Consider the following 19130-nt stretch of genomic DNA (forward strand, 5'->3'; position numbering starts at 1 on the left):
CTACAGCAGACCCTTTTCTCTTTCTAGTCTAAACTTCATCCTGGCATACCATTCGTCTAGCGTTTCGCCAGGCAGCTGCAAAGCAACGACAATTAAGGTGAAATTATCGAAACCAACACCAGTATTTGAGTCTGCGCAGCTGATACCGTGGTCAAGCAGTTTGGTAATGATTCCATCCAATTTTAGGCCTAATGCTAGATGATATTTTATGAATCTTACCAATGCTTTGTTAGAATACACGTCCCATATACCATCACAAGCCAAGACCAAAAACTCGTCTTGAGAAGTATCAATCAAGTGCGGTATTACATCGGGTTCTACCGTAACCTGAGCCTCTTCTGCAGGGACGAATTTTCTTTTACTAGTGATAGCTATGGAGCTAGCGTTGGGATATTTTACGTTTCGCTTAAATTGGAAGTCGCCAAATGCCCGACTCAAAGCGAGTACTCCTCCAACCCTACCAAGAGACACGGTACCACCATCGTCGTTAATTCTTATGAGTTCACCAATGTGCTGTGGTTTATGATCATATGACATTGTTTTTATACCTTTTTTCTTCTTAGATAATATGCAGCGCGAGTCACCAGTGTTGGCGACGTAAAGCATTGATCCGTTGATAATTAAAGCAACTATAGCCGTTGATCCAGATGCCTCATTCGCGAAGTGTCTATGAAAAACTGCGTCACATTCCTTGAATGAGTCTTTGATCACCTGACATATTAACCCTTCAATTGTTTTAAACTGTTTCTTATTGCCGTCCGGTCGATCACTTGAGGTATAATTATGTGATTCGAACGCGGACTTGATAAAATAGATCAACCCATCATGCTCACTGTATTTTTGTCCATTTGAAGAGTGTGTATTCGAATGCGGGTGCTCATATAGCGTCCCAGCCAAGTAGTTAGAGCAATTATTGTCTCCATGCCCATCGAACACACCAAACACTGATATTTGATACCTTTCGACTTTCCCCAGAAAAGGATCATAAAAAGAAACATCCAGCGAGTCAGCCCCTGTTACTGCCATATGAGCATCTTCTTGAGTCAAACGATATCCTTGCATAGACCCAATACAGTTACTGAACCTCGGTTTATCCTCGGTTGCCGAACTCCCGTTGTGTTCTGCTGCCTTGTGATGGTGATGATTTCCAGTCGTCGAATAGTCATTGTAAATAATTGTCTTCTCAGTCAATGGATGAGAGAGTAGTTGACCCATCTTATGCGCTCTGGCGTATTGGTATAGAATCCACTACAATAACTCCAGACGCCTATAATATCTGAAACCTATCTCTCTCGCACTTTCAACTTTTGTGTGCGTTGTCTTATACATAATAGTCGTTTTCAATATCATGATTAAATGTTGAGTTTTTCAATATTTCTATATACAAATGCTGAACGAAGAACTTTAAAAGTGAGAAAGAGTTGCATTGTGCAGACATTTCGATATGCATTCTTTCTTAAACGTAAATGCGAAAGCGATCGGTTCGGTCAACAGTTTGTAAACGAAACGAGACGAAAGGAAAGAAGCGGTACGAGTCTCGTTTAGTGTTTTTCTCATGAAATGTTTCGTTCGTTATATAATAGTAATAAGAAGAATAAACTATACATATATATGTGTGTATATTCTTAAACCAAAAGTCTTGTTATATTGTGCCTTGTTTGTGAGGACAAATATATAAATCTTCTTGTGCGTCTTTTATCCATTGGCGGGGGTAGTAGTAGAAGTGAAATCACTGGTTAGAGGCTCCCAATCTGTACAATTCGTGCACGAAGTTTTCACCCCAGTATGCACTGGTGTACTTGGATATGTACTTGTATAGCTTTTCCCAGTTTGCAGCTCTCTTTTCCTGTGGGATGGTCAAAGCCTCATTGATGGATTCTGCCAATTCATCTGTGTTCCAAGGGTTCACGATCAATGCACCGTTTAGAGATTGGGCAGCACCTGTGAACTCAGATAGGATTAGAGTACCCTTCTTTTCTTGTTGGCACGAGATGTATTCGTAAGAGACCAAGTTCATACCGTCACGGGTCGAGGACACAAGACACACGTCACTGATGGAGTAGAGGGAGATCAATTCTTGGAATGGGATGGACTTGTGCATGAAGTGGATGGGTACGAATTCCGCAGTACCAAACTGACCGTTAATCCTTCCGACCAATTCGTTCACGACGGACCTCAAGTACTGGTACTCCTCGACATCACCACGACTTGGCACTGCCACCTGGACCAAAACGACCTTTCCGATCCATTCTGGGTGTTCGCTGAGGAAAACTTCCATGGCATGTAGCTTCTGTGGGACACCCTTGATGTAGTCTAAACGATCGACACCGACGATAATCTTGCAGCCCTTGAAGCACTCCTTCAACTCTTTGACTCTCTGGATGACGGCTTCCTGTTTCAAGCCCTCTTTGAACGTGTCGACGTCGATACCGATAGGGAACGCACCCACGTTAACAAAACGGCCGTTGAACTCTACACCGTTGGGCAACGTATTCACATTCAAGATTCTCTGCACGGCACTCAAGAAATGTCTTGCGTAATCGTAAGTGTGGAATCCGACCAAATCACAACTCAATACACCCCTCAAGATCTCCTGTCTCACTGGGAGAATTCTGTAGATTTCAGACGATGGGAACGGCGTGTGCAAGAACCACCCAATCTTCACGTTCTTCAGCTTCTTGGCTGTGATTCTTTGGCGAATCATCTCGGGCAACAACATCAAGTGGTAGTCGTGCACCCAGACGACGTCGTTGTCGTGGATGTTATTCTCGATTTCATCGGCAAATGCCTGATTTGCCTCGTTGTATGCCAACCACGCTGTCTCGTCAAAGTTTATCTCACCAGGGTGGTAGTGGAACAAAGGCCATAGAATCGAGTTCGAGAACCCATTGTAATGGAGATCTGCCACTTCATCGCTCAAGAAGATTGGAATCGCATTGAATTGCTCCAACAACTCCCTCTTCACCTTAACCTTGTCCTCGTCTGGCACTTCCAATCCGGGCCACCCGTACCACTGGAAAGTGGTAGACTTTTTCAAGCCCTGCAACGCAGTGACCAACCCACCAGACGACATCGAGTACTCGTACTCGCCGGTCTTGCTGTTCTTCTTGATAGTGACGGGCAAACGGTTCGAAATCACAATCACATTCCCTGGGCTGCTTGAGATTGAGCCCGAGCCTGAGCCTGAGCCTGTTGCGCTCGAGCTCTTCTCTAGCTTCAACTCGCTAAACGCTTTATCCATTGTCATTTTACTTACTTCTTTGGCTTTGTCTCAAGTATTGTGCTGCTACTACTTGTGGTATGTGTAGTTTAGTGTAGTGTAGTTCTACGTTTAGTCTTGTAGCTTGCTAGCACACAGCTCCTGGGTGTTAGTTATATTATATCCTTGGACCTGCCTTTTTATCATGCGCAATATATCACCGGACAATTCTCCCTTTTAGCAATTGGCAATGCGCACTGAATGTGCAATTGGCAATCTGGAAAGTTCATCAGTTGATGGCCTCATGTAATTTTTTTTTAATGGGGACAGAGACGCCGCGGGGGGTCGAACGTGGAAACTTCCGCGCACTTCGCGATTCCCCTAAAATCGGGGGCCTTTGGGGCAGCACCCAGGGGAAAACAGGGAAAAACAAGGGAGCCAGGGAAAAACATGGAACCTGGGAAAAATACCATAAAAAAAAATCAAAAAAAATCAAAAAAAATCAAAAAAAAAAGAGTACAGAGAATATACGTCCGGAGATTCCTTGACACTTTTTCCGAGAGGAGGGTAATCCATTATACTTCGGGCGGGGTAATCCATTGCACCTCGGGCAGGGCAGGGCAGGGTAATTAAACATTAAAAAAAAATTACGTCCCCGGGTAACGGGAAACTACCGCCGATAGCTCGCTAGCGCGCGCGCGCTCTAGCGACGCCCTTTATTTTTCGTTTTTCTCTGTTTCCGTCTGTTTCCGTTTCCCGGTTTTTTCCTTGCACCTCGCTTAGCGCACTGGGTTTTCGCTTGTGCCCCCAAAACAAGCGTCGCACCTCGCTTAGCACCAGGCTAAACTGCCTTTGTCCTGCTGTCTTGCTGTCTTTTAGCTAGATAAGTATGGCAAAGTAGGGCGAATGGGTTGACTTTCCGCATTTGGACGGTGGAGGATGGCCAGGTGGACAGTAGACAGTGGGACTGACTGTACGGTGTGGAGTCGTACCGCGATTCCACACTTTGCTCCCCTGTTTCCTGTCTATCGTTTTCCTTTTTATCTTATCGAAAGTTTGTAGATCTAGTGGGCAGTAGTGCGGTAGATGTGAAGCAGCAGGTTTTGGTTGCATTCTTGACAGCTGGCAGCGGGCAGCTGGCAGCGGGCAATGGTGTAGTTATATAAGGGAGAGTTATGGCTTGGGTAGTGTTCCCAGATATTTAGTTTTGTTCCTTACTCACCCAGTCCGAATTAGAGCCCATATAGCCAGCCCAAAAGTAAGATAAAAGCATTAGCTAAAGCTAGATTAGATAGTAGCACAAGAAAAAAAAAGAGATGACGTATTTAACGGAAAACCCCGAATTATTCAAAGAGTACAAGAAGAAGATCGATGCGTACAACAAGGAAAGAGAGGACCAGATCAAGGCGTACGATCCGGAGTTTGTAGCCAAGTGCGAGAAGTTGCTACCCAGCGCAGATGTGCTTGATTCAGAGCCAATTGAAGGTTTGGAGCTGTTGGATCAATTGCTCGACAAGAGCGAATTGCAGATCGTTAACGAATACTCGATCGAAGAATTGGTGCAGAAACAGGTTTCTGGCGAGTTGAGTGCGGTGCAGATCGCACACGCCTACATCAAGGCTGCCATTGTGGCCAACTACGTGACAAACTTTGCAATGCAGTTTCTCATTCCAGAAGCGTTGAAGCAGGCACAGGAACTTGATGAGTATTTGAAAAAAGAGGGCAAGCCCAAGGGCGCCTTGCACGGTGTGCCCGTGTCTTTGAAGGAGCAGATGTTCTTTGGTGGTAAGCCAACGAACGCCTCGTACGTCTCGTACATCGATTTTGTCCCGGAAGAATCCGCCGCCAGTATCCAAATCTTGGAGAAACTAGGTGCAGTGTTCCACGTTCGGACTTCGCAACCTCAAACCATCATGCACTTGGATACCTGGAACAACATCATCGGGAGGACCAGAAACCCAAGATCAACCAAGCTTTCTCCAGGTGGCTCTTCAGGTGGTGAGTCTGCATGCATCGGTATGCACGGCTCGGTCATTGGCCATGGTTCGGACATTGGTGGGTCCATTAGAGCCCCAGCAGCGTTCGCCAACTTGTTTGGTATCAGACCAACCACAAAACGTTTCACGTTGTTGAACGGTTTGAGCGGTGGTAAGGGCCAGGAGTCTGTTGTTGCAACGCAGGGACCTCTAGCAAGGTCTATCGACGAGTTGGATTACTATATGAACGCCTACTTAAATGAGGGGAAGCCATGGGAAATTGACTCGATGGTCGTCCCACTCCCATGGAGACAGCCTTCTTTGCCGGACGTCATCACCATCGGTGTCCTACCAGACGACGGCTTGGTGACTCCATACCCATCTATCTCCAGAGGTATCAAGAGCGTCGCTGACGCCTTGTCCAAGGATCCAAGATTCAAGGTCATCGACTTGTCCGAAAATTGGTTCACAGAAGAGGAAATGAAGGAATTGTACGACACAACCTTGGCTTTGTACACCTGTGACGGTAACAAGGTCCAATTGTCCATGTTGGAGCCAAGTGGAGAACCAATCTTGCCCTTGACCAGACATTTCTTAGAATTCGGTGGTGGTAAAGAACACACTATATATTCAAACCGTATGATGAACGCTCTAAGGGATGCAACAAAGACTACCATGATGAAAAAGTTCTTCAACGGGTTGAAGTTAGACTTCATCCTATCCCCAACGAACGTGGCTCCAGCAGAAATTCCAGGCGAATCGTACTACTGGGGTTACACTTCTTTCTGGAACCTTCTTGATTATCCAAACGTTGTGTTCCCAACTGGTTTGAAACACGACGTCGAGCTAGATTCCAAGGCTCCTGAATCGCTAAAGACTAACGATTACGAGAAGAAGGTTTGGTATAATGATGACGGGTCCATCAGATACAACAGCAAGGAATACGAAAACGCTCCTGTCGCTTTGCAATTAACAGGAAAGCGTTACCACGATGAAGATGTAGTCGCAGCCACTAAAATCATCGCCGAACTTTTGAATGTTACCAGAGTTTGAAATTCATTCATTCATTCTTAACCTCATAATATCCCATTTTGTATGTATAGTTTTATGTTTTTGCAACCGACATAGTATATAGAGAAAAAAGATAAAACACAGACAGAAAACTACCAATTCTCAATTAGCAAATCGTGGAACGTCTCATGTGCAAACCTGCCGTGCTCTTTGATCACTTGGCTTCTATCCATCTGTTGTTTCCCATTGTACAATGATTCCTTCTTCGCCTTGCTAACTCTCCAAATATCATCATAAAATATCCCAAAAACAGATGGAGCATCGTTATATTCATCCATGTCCAGCGCTAGCCCCTTTAATGACACGTTCGTCTTTGATCCAGGGTACTGTTCTTTGTAATTCTCCACAAATGACTTCACAAACTTCTGTTTTTCAGGTGTAGTCAACTCTTCCCACCGTTTATACCTAAATGTGGAGCTGAACCTCTTGCCAATCAATCCTTGAACACCACTTCTAAACATTTCCCACTTTCTACAGCGTCCTATGACCAAACTACCCGTCTCTTTCCACCCCCATTCATTAGCCTAAACTAATTTATTCTTGATATTCTTTCAATATTGCAATAGCTTTCTTTACCTATAATAGTTTCTAACGAAATTCCTTATTTTTTCAAAAGCTGACAATAGTTTCATAAGAAATCAGGTATGTTTAAAGAATGTACATACATGTATGATTGATGAAAAAAAAAAGGAACATAAGATGCAATCAGTCAGGCTAGTTCTCTGGCTCGAACAGGACATACCAGGCCACTGATTTTTGCAATGCCTCTAGATTCTAAATGGGCCACTTCGGAACCCATTGTAGAAGAGGTTGCTGAAAAAAAACCAGCAAGGTCTGCAAAGAAAGTTTCAACATCTCATCGCTTTGATTCAAAGAAGAAGCGTGGGTCCAAAAGTGCAGGAAATGAGCCAACACTTAGTGTGGGTAGTGATACGGATGAATACACTACGGATAGTGATTGGTCAAGACCTAATAGCGGGAGAAAATCTGCTATATTTGACAAGGGTAAGGGGAGAGAGAACCATGGGTCGTCGTCACTAACCGAGAACCCTTTGGCGAAAGCGTTGGGAATAAGTCTAGACCCTCCGGCTCCGGCTGATAGGGAGGTGCCAACAAAGGAGCCTAAGAATAGACAGCATCAGCAGCAGCAGTCTAAGAATTCCCAGCATTCGAAGGCCCCTCAAGAGTCCGCTAACAAGGCTAAAAAGCCCAACGAGAAGAAGTCACAAGCGTTGAAAAAGAGGATCGAGGAGCAAAAGAAAAAGTTAGAAGAGAATAAGCGTAAAGCAGAGCAGAAGGAGCTTATTAACTCGTTGCTAGATGGCGATATATCTTTCGATTGGGAAGATGACGAGTCCGAATTGATGGAGAAATTAAAAATCCAAGAGGGCTGAATGAAATATATCAACATATGATATATATATGGACTTTAAAGAATTGGAGGAACGGTGAATATGAATATATTTACATATGAATGATTTTGTGTAATTTTTTGTTTGTTTTGTTTGTTGCTATTTCTAATAGCTGCACAGGCGTGTGATAGTAACTTTTTATAAGTATTAACTCAATAACACTTCATAATCGGACACAATACGCCAAGTACATTGTTTTGAGTGTTTTTACTTTGTGCATTCCTGATTTTCATGTCTCATTATCGTTCTCACGTTTGTACAAGACGTACCTAACCAATTGTCCATTTTCTTTTCTTAGAAGATCAACTTGCTCCATCCGGACGTTAACATGATATTTTCCCTTGAAAACAATCAATGCGTCCTCTGATAAGTCTATTTCTCCAAAGAACCAAATGTGCATAGGCCTGTCTTCAAGAACGTCGTAACGGTTCCCTTTTCTCAAAGGATACTCATGCTTAAATTCCCCGTACTCTGCGTTCGGGTTAATAACTTCCAAGAGATCTCCAGTATTCAATCCTAGAGATTTCAGCATTGCATTGAAACTATTCTTTATATTAATTGGTTTAGTTCCAATTCGCCATTGGAGAAACCCTGGTATTGTGTGCCATAGATGGTAATCCCTCTCTCGCGACGTATCTGTTTTGGAAAGGCGTCTTGCTAGTGGCCGCATTACTATACCTTGAATTCCGGGATCCTGATCCTCACACCATACGTCAAAGGCTTTGACAGTAGGAACTTCACCTTTAGATGTTTTTAATGGCACTCCGAACTCATCTCTGATCATCTCATGATTGGTAAGAATGGATAAACACCTTATCTTCCCGAGAGTTTTCATTTCTTCAATATTAATACGCTGCGAGTCATATTCACTTAATTTATGCCACTTTTGACTAGGCATCAGCGGGATAAAGCTTTCCTCCTTTTTGTAGAGCACTTTATAGCAGATAGAGTAACCAAATGTAACACCAACGATCGCTGTAACCAACGCAGAGTAGATGATCCGTTGACGTCTTCGTTTATGTTTTCGGAACGATTCCCCTACAGCAGTGGCTATATCTTCAGTGGATATTTGCTGTTGCTGCTGCTGCTGCTGCTGGGTATTATAATGCTGATCATGGAAGAAAGTGGGTGGTTGCTTGGCTTCATTAGTGCTTGGGTCCGTAAAATAGTGTTTCGGATCAGAATGTTTCCATCTTGCGCTGTATCTTAAGGGTGTCGATATACGAAAGATTGCTCCACTGCTGGAAAATCGAGCGATAGGGCAACGTGCTAAATACATGTGGTTTGGTTAAATGAGAGTAGCAGAGTAATCAAACACTCACTCGCACACTCACACACGCAGAGTACTCGCTGTCTGTCTTTTAATTTTTTTTTCCTTCTTCTTCTTCTTGGGCTTTTCGTTAATAGAAAGGATGGTTTGAGAATGAATATATGATATTATAATATATAATTTCCTTTTACACATTGAAAACAGCTCTAGCAAAGAAAACAATACAAGTCTGCAGATTCCATGGCCGCAAAAGAACGGTACTATACCCACACTTATTCGTGTACGCAAGCTCTTCTTCATAGACTTTAGAGTTTTTACCCGCAACGCCTGATAGTGTTTTCGTTTCTTGAAGCTGGACTACTTTTTACTGTTTTGTTCATCATCTTCTGAGTGTCTAGTAAATAATAAAAAAAAATCTTGTTCTTCTTCTTGTTTGAATACCACATATTCAAGGAAGGGAGCTCTTACTCCATGGCCCAAGTCTGTTTCGAACTTGTATTATAATTTTGTAAACTGCGGTTTTGCTGATAATAAAGCATAAATAAAGAATAAAGGAAATGGAAAAAAAGTGAATGTAAGAGTCAGGTCAGAAATACAGATCCGCGCACAATGACTGAGCCGCTCTCAAATATTACTCCCTAACACTTTATCGCATTAAAAAATCGGATTGGTTTCCTCCTGGAATTAAAAAAAGATGGACAAAAACTACAAGGACATAGAGACCAAACGAGCGGACCTCTCTGTCACAAGTACATTTAGTTTCCCCTCCACCTCAGTTCTTCTTAGCCTTGATACCCATGATAGCATTTGGAATGTATAGCAATGGGGAAACAACTGCAACAGCGAACAAACCCCAGAATGGATACAAGTAGAAAGCAGATCTTGGGTGTCTCATCCACAATGGCTTCTTGGAGTGTTGGAAAATCTTTTGTAGTTCGATGATTCTTTGTGGGGATGGCATTCTTGTAGTATGTGTGTAGTCGTGTCTTACTTGCTGTTCGAGTTCACAATACCTCTCTCTAATCACAACTCTTTGGAGTGTTAGAGTTATCAAATCCAAGTGTTACCATATAAATTTTTTTTTATTATTCTCTTTGGTGGTGTGGGAAAGAGCGAAAACTCCAGAACCAATCAAAATCGAGAACAGTGCTCATGTAATCACGTGACGCGATATATCCATGCTATTATCGGTTTGGTGTAAGTAGTAAGCAGTGTTCTATCCATCTTTCTCTCTTATGGGCGGTAGTGATGGTGAGTGAGTGAGTGGGCGAGTGAGTGGGCGGTTGAGTGGGTGAGCAGCCTCGTTTCAAACATATCGAGACACACTTAACGGACACGATGAATATGCTATGCCTTTTTGGACTACGATACGCAGTTAGTTGCAGACACATTAATGTGATCACGTGAAAGAAAATTGCGGATTACTATTGATTAATACATACATATGTCTATTATTATTATTATTATTATTATTATTATTATTATTATTATTATTATTAGTACTACTACCTATCGGTGCTTCAGCTGTCGCTCTCATCGGAGTCCAAGACGATCAAACGTTTTTTACGGGCGGAGGGGTGGTCAGGGCGAGGCTCCAGCTCGTCATTGCTTGTACTTTCGTCCAGCGAGTCTCCACTAGCGTACCCATCGTCGTTGTGCTCGTAAAAATCACTGTCGTGCGACTCATCAGAGTTGGGCATTACTTCTTGTTCATGATCAGTAGTTTTCCCCTCTTCCTCTTCTTCCTCTTCTTCTTCATCAACGATAAATGAGTCGATCGAGCCTCTGTCTTCCTCGTCTTCGTCTTCCTCGCGTTCTCCATGCATAAAGTCTTTTGGTCTTCTAGTCGGCCATGCTTCATCCATTTCAGAGCTCAAGCTTTCATCGCCCTCTTCAGCTTCCAAATCGTGCACGATCCGTGAACTTTCCGTTCTATAAGTGTCCAAGTCTCGCTCAACTTCTTCTAATTCCCCGTCAGAGTACTCGTCTTCATCTACTTCGTCAAAGTTCTGCGCGCCAGAATTATAGTTCCGTATCGTGGCATCACAGTTGGGACACACAGGCCCCTCCACTTCCCACTGGCAGTTGCTACACCGCGCTATTCCGTCGTCATCCTCGTCAATAATCGCCTCAGCAGTGTTCTTAAATATACTCTTGAATAGCGTGTTCGCAGCCAAATCAGACTTGTATTCTGCAACGGCTTCTTCCCGCTGATGAAGCAACGATCGAAGATCCATGGAAATAGAACTTTTCACACCTTCTGAACCAGACTGCGACCCAGAGTCCGTAACAATGTCCACCATCAGATCAACTATTTGCTGTAAAGCAACGTTCAACACTGGTTCCGCAGTAAGAACACTCCGACACTGTGGACACGTTAGCTCCGACATGCTGGACCTGTTGTTGCTTAGCCAATTACTCAAACATTCATAGCAGTAGTTGTGCCCGCAGGTCGTCATCACAGGAACAAGCATGTAGTCATGGCATATAGTGCAAACAGTAGAGTCAAGAACGCGCCCAAGAATCTTTAAATGATCCTTGCTCGGACGTTTTGGTATTAGCGTATGCAGTTGCCCATTCATAGTGTGCCTAATGTGTGGAATACGTCCCCAAAGAGCTACTGCAACCTTCGTTCTTCTTACTTTCTTCACCTCATCGTTCGTTAATGGATCAATTTACCTTTTCTTCAAGGTCTTTCTTTCAAGGCTCCCGTTCTTTTTTTTTTTTTTTTTTTTTTTTTTTTTTTTTTCAGGCATCGAGAAACTGTAGTCGGTTACTATACCAGCAATTGTTTCAAAATATTGATAATAGTATCGTCAGTCGAGTCCTGGCGATAACCTCCTATATTCCGGTATATGGATCACGGTGATTTGTTAAATGAGAAAAGCCTAGTGTGTTAAAATGGGAGGTTTTTTTTTTGTTTTTGTAATAGCAGTAGTTATTAATCCTTTTATTACTAGATTTCTATATACAAGATAGATGAATTAATTAATTTGCAAAAAGTTCTCATTAGGAAGAAGGAGTTTTGGAGCGCTTTCTCAATTCTAGCTGTTTCCGGTGAGTTAACTTCTTCTGTTTAAGAGATTCATGACTTAACCATGCTTTCAAAAAGGTCATTAATTCCTTGATGGCATCAAGCCCTTCAAGTTTAATGAATGCATATCTCTCGCGTAGTTTAACGAATTCTATCAACATTGCATCTGTATTATCACTACTTTTCCTGTCAAAGTAAGCAATGTTGTATTTTACTGTGTTCAATAAATATTTGGTTAATATGACGTGCGGTTCCTTATTAAGTTTCCGTAGAGTGGAAAGATACTTTTTTGGCTCCTCCGATCTCACGAAGTATGCTAATAATGATCGGTATAACATGTATGTGGCTCGCGCATCCGATGGATCCCGACACTGGATTGCCTTGGAGTACATTTTGTCACATAGATAGCGACCCTGATATCTAGATGCAAGCATACCAAGTTGTAAATAGTTTTGGAAATTGAGTTTTTCTGAATGATGTTTGACAAAACTATCAATAAGCTTCAAGCTCGACTGTCTTACCACTTCTATGCTCTGATTTGTTTTCCGCAGCTGATATGCCAACCTGTATAGATTATGCCGCAAATTCAAAATTGATACCTTGACCGGAATTATTCTATAGGTGCTTCTAAGGGTGTTGTCCAACATATTACTCATCGGCAGATGCCCGTTATTGACACAGAATTTCTTTAACGTATAATAGAAAGGGAAATTAGGCCGTATGCCCAATCTAGCTTGATCTAATATTATCGACTTTGCACGACGATACCGACGTCCTCTCAAAATATTTTGTAATCGCTTTAAAAGCTTGGTGTCAACCCGTTTTTCATTCTGTCTTGAAAAAGTATCATCACCAGAAGTAGTTTCAGTTCGCTTGAAAACTTGCGATTCCACAGATTTTACAAGCCATGGGTAAGTTCTTTTGTACCATTCATGATTACACAATTTTTTCATCTTCTTCTCCATGTTTTCTCGGAGTACAGGATGTGCCTGGAAGGCACACTCCCAAAGCTGGAAGAATAGGAATGGGTTAAAAGTTAAGCTTTCAGGAGAACTTTGCCGAACCATTTTCACATAATTAATAAAATCACCTAGTGAACCTGTTTTAGCAAAATACTTTAACATGCTTGCATGGTGATGTTGATCCACAGTGACTTCAGGATCATCCTTTATTTGGTCCATGGTTAACTTTAACATTTCATAGTTATCTTGCTCCACATATCGATCTAATACTTGCCAATATAAATATGATTTCTCCTCAGGACTGATATTTTTCAACAAGGTGTTCACCTCTTCCATACCAGCCAAATTATTCTTGAATTTACGCATCAACTCTAGTATAGCGTATCGATCGCTTTTTTCATACTTGGTTTCCTGCAATCTAGGATGTGACAATAATAGTCTCCAGTATTTATTCGAATTCTCTTCATCAAATTTAAGGAACTGTTTATGTACAAGAGAAATGCTGTCCTTATTTGGAAGAGAAGGTCCTTTCTGTAACCATGATTCGAAGACAGTCTTCAATGCTAATAGATCATCTGAATGGTTGATATAGGTTAGAAGTATTTGTAATGTTCGGTGTGTTACTGGGAATACATCCTGATTATTGAGCATGTGCTCAAAGAATTGTCTCGCTGTTATGAAATCATTATTTTCGAGTAGTGCTTTAAGACCCATATTAATATATGTGGGATGTAAATTTGGTTGCTTGATATACTTCCGAAAAAACAACGCTACCACATCGTAATTATGCAAACGTGATTCCGTTAGGATCATTATCTTCAAAAGCTCAAATAACTCTTGCTTGTCATTCATGGAGGTTTCTGCATTTTCCAGTTCAGATCGATATACTTGGTATACTCTATCAATATCATAGAATAATTGTAATTTTGATAAACTAGTTAGCAGGACTAACAACTGGGATGTTGTAAAAAGTGCTAGTCCCTTTTTTTTGAGTATTATTACATCGTTAACACACTGTATCCTTCCATTCTGAAACCTTACTTTCCACTTTTTCTCCCACTGTTTTTTGTCAACAGTATTGGTTGTCTTTGTGGGGTTACCTGAAGAACCACATTGAGAAGATTTTTGTATTGGGTTATGTTCAAATAGCGATTGTTTTATCCAACCAGCAATTTCTTGACTCCTAACGTCTTTACTACTATTAACTGTGTCTTCTGATGCGATTACTCGGATCCGCGTAGTAAAGGATCTTATATTTTCTATACAACCCAGGCAAATGTTCGGTCCCTGTCGTATTGATATTCTATTATAAAGTCTGGGAACCTTCAATGAGATTCCCAACAGCGACATCGTTCCAACCCTAGAGCTATTCTGACTTGCAAGTCTCAATGTAGCGTAACTAAGGTTTTGTGGAACGTCCGGTGGGGCTCGTCAGGTATTAGAAGTTTCTCCAAACTGGTGATAAAATACAAAAAAAAATACCAAAAAGATGCAAATGCTGTACCCCACAATAAGACTCCTGCAGTTAATGACACCTATATTTTGAAGTGTAATCCTATGTAGATCTTTCTAAACCTTTCCCCAATTATAATGGCATCGCGTATTATTATAAATTCTCAAGTAGCGCTCATCTCTTCTCTCACACCATTGTCCTTCAAATTTTTTGATGATTTAAATATCATCTGAGACGACAATACCTTTAACATAACTAAACTGATTGACCTTACATGCATTATTGACCATAATGATCATCAACAAGGAGTAGAGAGGTATACCATAGAGGGCATAAACTTCAGACTACATGCTACTTAGATGCTTAAGTTCATGATAAAAGTCATTGCTCCCATTTTCTCAGGGATTTATACAGTAAAATATTTATTTAGGTTAGTTATCATCATATAACGAAATAAATTCGCGGCTTGGCATGACTTGATAGTAAATCCCGGATAGTATACAGGCTGTTAAGTTGGGCAGCATTTGAACCAAACTTTTCATGTAATCATTAAAGAAATGTGAGATGACTTGGGTTAAGTGGACGTATGCAGTTTCGTCAAAGTAACAACTGTAATCAGAGAAATGTTGGACGTTTTCATAGCCGTGCATATCCCACATATATTGGGTTGGTGCGTATTTCATAGCTTTCAAATCCCAGTCAATTTCTGTTAGTAGCCTACGACATAGTGAGTCTGCTGCATATGCAAAGAAAACTGTGGGAATGATATCTTTGAATTCACCATCCTCCGAGGAATAATATTGATGATTTTGGATGAATTGATCAAATATATCTAAAACCTTAACACATTTATCACACTCACATCCATTCCATAGAAGATCGCACACAAGAATTTCGTATGAGCATAATGACTTTAACATCGTTGGCGCAATTAACTTTCTTAATGAAACCAACTTGGGTAAAACTTCGTTATACAAAGTCCTTCTTCTGATATAATTTCCCTCAACACTGTCCTTCTGCAATCCATTAATAGGGCAATTATGCCTTACGGCAAGTGTTTTCAAATTTTGACCCACGTTTGGCAAGTGTAGGATAAATCTGTTTATTGAAAGATCCCAATTTTCCTCTGTATAATGGTCACCCAAAGAGACGAAAGTCTTTTCAATCAATGACAGATTATTCAGACGAATTAAATGAGGGGAAATGTCGGCCAAGAAATCATCAATACATGTACAATCGTTTACCTCACAAGAAATTTCCATTTCTAAGGAGCGAATCGTTTCTAGTGGTATTACACCCATTAATAGATCTGCTGCAAGTTCACGGTAAGTTTTATTGTAGTCATGAATACCATGCACATGGTTAAACTTCAAGCTTCTCAAATTGGAAAATACGACACCTTGTTCTCTGAAATAATTGAGAACTCTTAACGAAGAGTATTCTAAATCTTCAATAACTAACTCTTCCAAGTTTGGCAAAATTAGTGATCTTATAGGCTCCGATAGTACCACATCATCGAAAGATGGCAATGTAACAAATAGCTCTAGAGACTTCAATTCTCTCAAATGTGATATATCATTTAAACCTGCAATGTCACGTATCCGCAGATCTTTAAGATTTGTCAATTCTTTCAGTTTATTGTGAGTATGCTGAAATAAGATTGAGTCTCGTATGTCTAAATCCTCTACTCGATCAAGTTCAATAACCTTATCAATAAGTTTGCGTAATAGAGGTGCACCTACTTTCATATCATTGAACACATCCTCTTGAACGATAAGTGATTGTACCAGTTCTAAGTGTTGGCTTTCCAGAAGTCTTTCAATCCTATCGTATAAAAATAAATCGTTCTGATCATCGCTCTTCTTTACCGATCTATACCCACTTAGGTATGTCTTTCCACACTCAATCCACCAATTATTCGAGCGATATACCGGGTTTTTATTGATTACAATATTAGCATACAATTTTGGAGTAGCTAGCTCATTAAAACGGTGATTGACTAAACAAAGAGCACATAAATCGTTCTGATTTAAAAAAAAGGATACATTATCGAAGATAGACTCTAATGAACCTTGCAAAGTCATTATTTGATTTAGTGTATAAATTTAACCAATAACTTGTCTGTGTTCTACTGTACTGACCACTTTTTGAAGGTGTACGAGCTGTCAACGTATAATATTCATAAATCAATCTCCATCGTTCAAGTAAGAATTAAAGCTCATCAGGTTATTCGGAATTTCAGAACTTAGTTTTTCAAAAAAAAAAAATCAAAAAATTAAACGACCCCGGTGAGGATTGAACTCACGATCTTGCGATTAACAGTCGCACGCCTTAACCAGCTTGGCCACGGAGTCCTTTTGTTATCACCTCAAATGTTCTATTACTCTATACCTGTAGTGGTTGGGTATATTTCCAATCACGTGTCTTATAATCAAGATCTCGGGTATCTGATGAATCCATATTGTTTATTAGCTATATATCTAGTAACGTATGTTGATGCACCTGGGGATCTTGCATGACTATGTCGAGTGGTCATTGCCTAGATCTGTTGCCTCCTTATATAATAATTCAGATGGATGATGATGTTTCACCATGAAACATCCCTTATGTATCATCTTGATACTTAACCGCCTATTACATTGGTAGTTACCCTATCATAAGATATGCTCCGTCTCAACACACCCCCGTACTAATGTCATGGTCGCGGTTACTTGATCCACTTGTCAGTTAGTACTTTGAATTGTTTTATCTTCAACGGTTTAGTTAATAGGTCTGCCTCATTTTGTTTAGTCGGAATATGTTCAACCTTTAATTCACCTTCTGAGTATTTATCCTTCATGGCATAAAGTTTTAAATCATTATGTCTGGATCCAGGTTTATGGTTTTAGTTCCCTTTATCGAATTTATTAGTGCTGTGTTATCGGTAAGTAAAATCTGATCTGGTTTCTTACCGGTGAGCGTAGAAAGTAGATAATTTATACTTCTTGATATTGCAAGACATTCACTTGCAGCGTATGTCTCAGATTGTGTGGATGATTCACACACATAAGATGTTCTAGTTGATCTTGCAAATAATTTCTTTCCATTCCATATGCAAAAGTATCCTGCTTGGGATTTATATTTTAAACCTTTGGCATGAGATGCGTCTGTTAGGCCTATTAACTCTGACGTCTCCTTTTCGTTTCGTTTCCACACTAAACGTTTGCCTCTCGTCGTCCATAAGTACTGCAATAATCTTTCAGTCTCAAATAGTACCGCATCACTGGGGTATAGTTGATGTTGTGCTAATATGTTAGTATAGTACGCTATGTCAAATCTGTACTTCATGGCAACGTAATTGCTTAATCCAATCGCTCTTTGGATCCAATTTACTTTTGCATTGTAATCTTTATCACATGGTATATCCAAATCTTGATTTAAAGATCTGTTTGGGGTTCCTGGGACTATGTTGTATCTTGATTCTTTCTTGAATTCAACCCCTAGTAGTGGTAGTTTCTTAGTTAAACTTTCTAGCATTCCAAACTTCATGCTTACACCCTTTTTGTATTCTACATCTATGCCCAAGATGTCATATCGAACTGCGTCACGTTCGTTTGGTGAACCGTCGTTCACTATTCTAGTATCAAATCTGTTTTGTAGATCTGTTATGAATTGGTTTATTGTGTTAACGTTGTTGCCGGCTATGACTATGTCATCAACGAATAAACATACAATTATTTCTAGGAATTTACCTTTAGTAAAGACGCAAGGCCAAAATCTCATTTCTTCCAATTCACATTTGCCTTTTAGGTAATCCTTAATTGTTTTCTGCCAATTGGCTCCGCTTTGCTTTAGACCGTATAAGGATTTATTGAGTCTTAATACTTTATCCTTTTGCTTGATATGAGGTGGTGCACGAATATATATCTCCTCTTTAAGATCAGCGTATAGGTAAGCGGATGAAATATCCAATTGTTTGATAATTAAATTATGATCTAGTGCTACAGCTAACACTGTCATAAGCGCCATGTTGTTGATGGTATCTTGTTGTCTATCTTTCGAATAAGTGCTGAGGTCTTGTTGGTCTCCTCTTGCAACCAATCTACACTTCTTCGTACCATCTCTTTTAATGCTGAACACTAGCATTGGGTTAATCACTTTATTTCGGTCTACCTCCGAAATATCTATTAGATTATTTTCGTCCCAGACATGCATTTTACGCATCTGATTAATTTCTTTATTGAAGGCCTGAGTAAACTGATCTCTCAATAGCTTGTTTTTATTACCGGTAATTGCTTGTGAGTATGATAGTGTGGCATCCTCGGAATACGGGATTGTATCATGATCTGTTACTGCTTTTACATAGTTTACTCGAAATCTCTTTTCCGATCCTTCTTCTGGATCTTCGACTGTCTCAGTGATTTTCCGTTTTAATTGTTTGTGCGCATCTTGTAACGGATTGAAGTCGTCGTTTGGGTGTTTGTGGGCTGTGAATTCTTCTGCTGTAGTTTGCTCACTTTCTGTGTTTGGATTGTGTGATACTTCCAATCACGTGTCTTATAATCAAGATCTCGGGTATCTGATGAATCCATATTGTTTATTAGCTATATATCTAGTAACGTATGTTGATGCACCTGGGGATCTTGCATGACTATGTCGAGTGGTCATTGCCTAGATCTGTTGCCTCCTTATATAATAATTCAGATGGATGATGATGTTTCACCATGAAACATCCCTTATGTATCATCTTGATACTTAACCGCCTATTACATTG

The 19130-nt window shown here is 40.6% G+C and overlaps 11 protein-coding genes and 1 non-coding gene across 12 annotated transcripts; 2 read left to right on the forward strand and 10 right to left on the reverse strand.

Moving 5' to 3' along the window:
- PTC4 (type 2C protein phosphatase PTC4) lies at positions 1–1215 on the reverse strand (the record flags this gene model as incomplete). The annotated part of the gene is made up of 1 exon (XM_022822067.1): positions 1–1215. One exon carries the CDS (start codon positions 1213–1215, stop codon positions 1–3), a length of 1215 nt encoding a protein of 404 aa, XP_022678365.1.
- Positions 1216–1729: 514 nt separating this feature from the next.
- TPS1 (alpha,alpha-trehalose-phosphate synthase (UDP-forming) TPS1) lies at positions 1730–3247 on the reverse strand (the record flags this gene model as incomplete). Its single annotated transcript, XM_022822068.1, has 1 exon — positions 1730–3247. One exon carries the CDS (start codon positions 3245–3247, stop codon positions 1730–1732), a length of 1518 nt encoding a protein of 505 aa, XP_022678366.1.
- A 1268-nt stretch (positions 3248–4515) lies between these two features.
- Positions 4516–6228, forward strand: amdS (uncharacterized protein; the record flags this gene model as incomplete). The annotated part of the gene is made up of 1 exon (XM_022822069.1): positions 4516–6228. One exon carries the CDS (start codon positions 4516–4518, stop codon positions 6226–6228), a length of 1713 nt encoding a protein of 570 aa, XP_022678367.1.
- A 110-nt stretch (positions 6229–6338) lies between these two features.
- On the reverse strand, positions 6339–6707 carry MLO1 (Mlo1p; the record flags this gene model as incomplete). The annotated part of the gene is made up of 1 exon (XM_022822070.1): positions 6339–6707. One exon carries the CDS (start codon positions 6705–6707, stop codon positions 6339–6341), a length of 369 nt encoding a protein of 122 aa, XP_022678368.1.
- A 300-nt stretch (positions 6708–7007) lies between these two features.
- GFD1 (Gfd1p) lies at positions 7008–7640 on the forward strand (the record flags this gene model as incomplete). The annotated part of the gene is made up of 1 exon (XM_022822071.1): positions 7008–7640. The coding sequence occupies one exon, from the start codon at positions 7008–7010 to the stop codon at positions 7638–7640; it is 633 nt and encodes a 210-aa protein (XP_022678369.1).
- A 247-nt stretch (positions 7641–7887) lies between these two features.
- AIM39 (Aim39p) lies at positions 7888–8937 on the reverse strand (the record flags this gene model as incomplete). Its single annotated transcript, XM_022822072.1, has 1 exon — positions 7888–8937. The coding sequence occupies one exon, from the start codon at positions 8935–8937 to the stop codon at positions 7888–7890; it is 1050 nt and encodes a 349-aa protein (XP_022678370.1).
- Positions 8938–9700: 763 nt separating this feature from the next.
- On the reverse strand, positions 9701–9889 carry COX7 (cytochrome c oxidase subunit VII; the record flags this gene model as incomplete). Its single annotated transcript, XM_022822074.1, has 1 exon — positions 9701–9889. The coding sequence occupies one exon, from the start codon at positions 9887–9889 to the stop codon at positions 9701–9703; it is 189 nt and encodes a 62-aa protein (XP_022678371.1).
- Positions 9890–10448: 559 nt separating this feature from the next.
- PSH1 (ubiquitin-protein ligase PSH1) lies at positions 10449–11510 on the reverse strand (the record flags this gene model as incomplete). Its single annotated transcript, XM_022822075.1, has 1 exon — positions 10449–11510. The coding sequence occupies one exon, from the start codon at positions 11508–11510 to the stop codon at positions 10449–10451; it is 1062 nt and encodes a 353-aa protein (XP_022678372.1).
- Positions 11511–11937: 427 nt separating this feature from the next.
- Positions 11938–14274, reverse strand: PET111 (Pet111p; the record flags this gene model as incomplete). Its single annotated transcript, XM_022822076.1, has 1 exon — positions 11938–14274. The coding sequence occupies one exon, from the start codon at positions 14272–14274 to the stop codon at positions 11938–11940; it is 2337 nt and encodes a 778-aa protein (XP_022678373.1).
- Positions 14275–14808: 534 nt separating this feature from the next.
- Positions 14809–16461, reverse strand: ROY1 (Roy1p; the record flags this gene model as incomplete). Its single annotated transcript, XM_022822077.1, has 1 exon — positions 14809–16461. One exon carries the CDS (start codon positions 16459–16461, stop codon positions 14809–14811), a length of 1653 nt encoding a protein of 550 aa, XP_022678374.1.
- A 196-nt stretch (positions 16462–16657) lies between these two features.
- KLMA_R814 lies at positions 16658–16731 on the reverse strand. The gene has a single exon. It is a non-coding gene; the product is annotated as a tRNA-Asn (tRNA).
- A 496-nt stretch (positions 16732–17227) lies between these two features.
- TY2B-LR1 (uncharacterized protein) lies at positions 17228–18580 on the reverse strand (the record flags this gene model as incomplete). The annotated part of the gene is made up of 1 exon (XM_022822078.1): positions 17228–18580. One exon carries the CDS (start codon positions 18578–18580, stop codon positions 17228–17230), a length of 1353 nt encoding a protein of 450 aa, XP_022678375.1.
- Between the last annotated feature and the right edge of the window lie 550 nt (positions 18581–19130).

Source organism: Kluyveromyces marxianus, chromosome 8, assembly GCF_001417885.1.
Source record: "Kluyveromyces marxianus DMKU3-1042 DNA, complete genome, chromosome 8".
Classification (NCBI taxonomy): domain Eukaryota; kingdom Fungi; phylum Ascomycota; class Saccharomycetes; order Saccharomycetales; family Saccharomycetaceae; genus Kluyveromyces; species Kluyveromyces marxianus.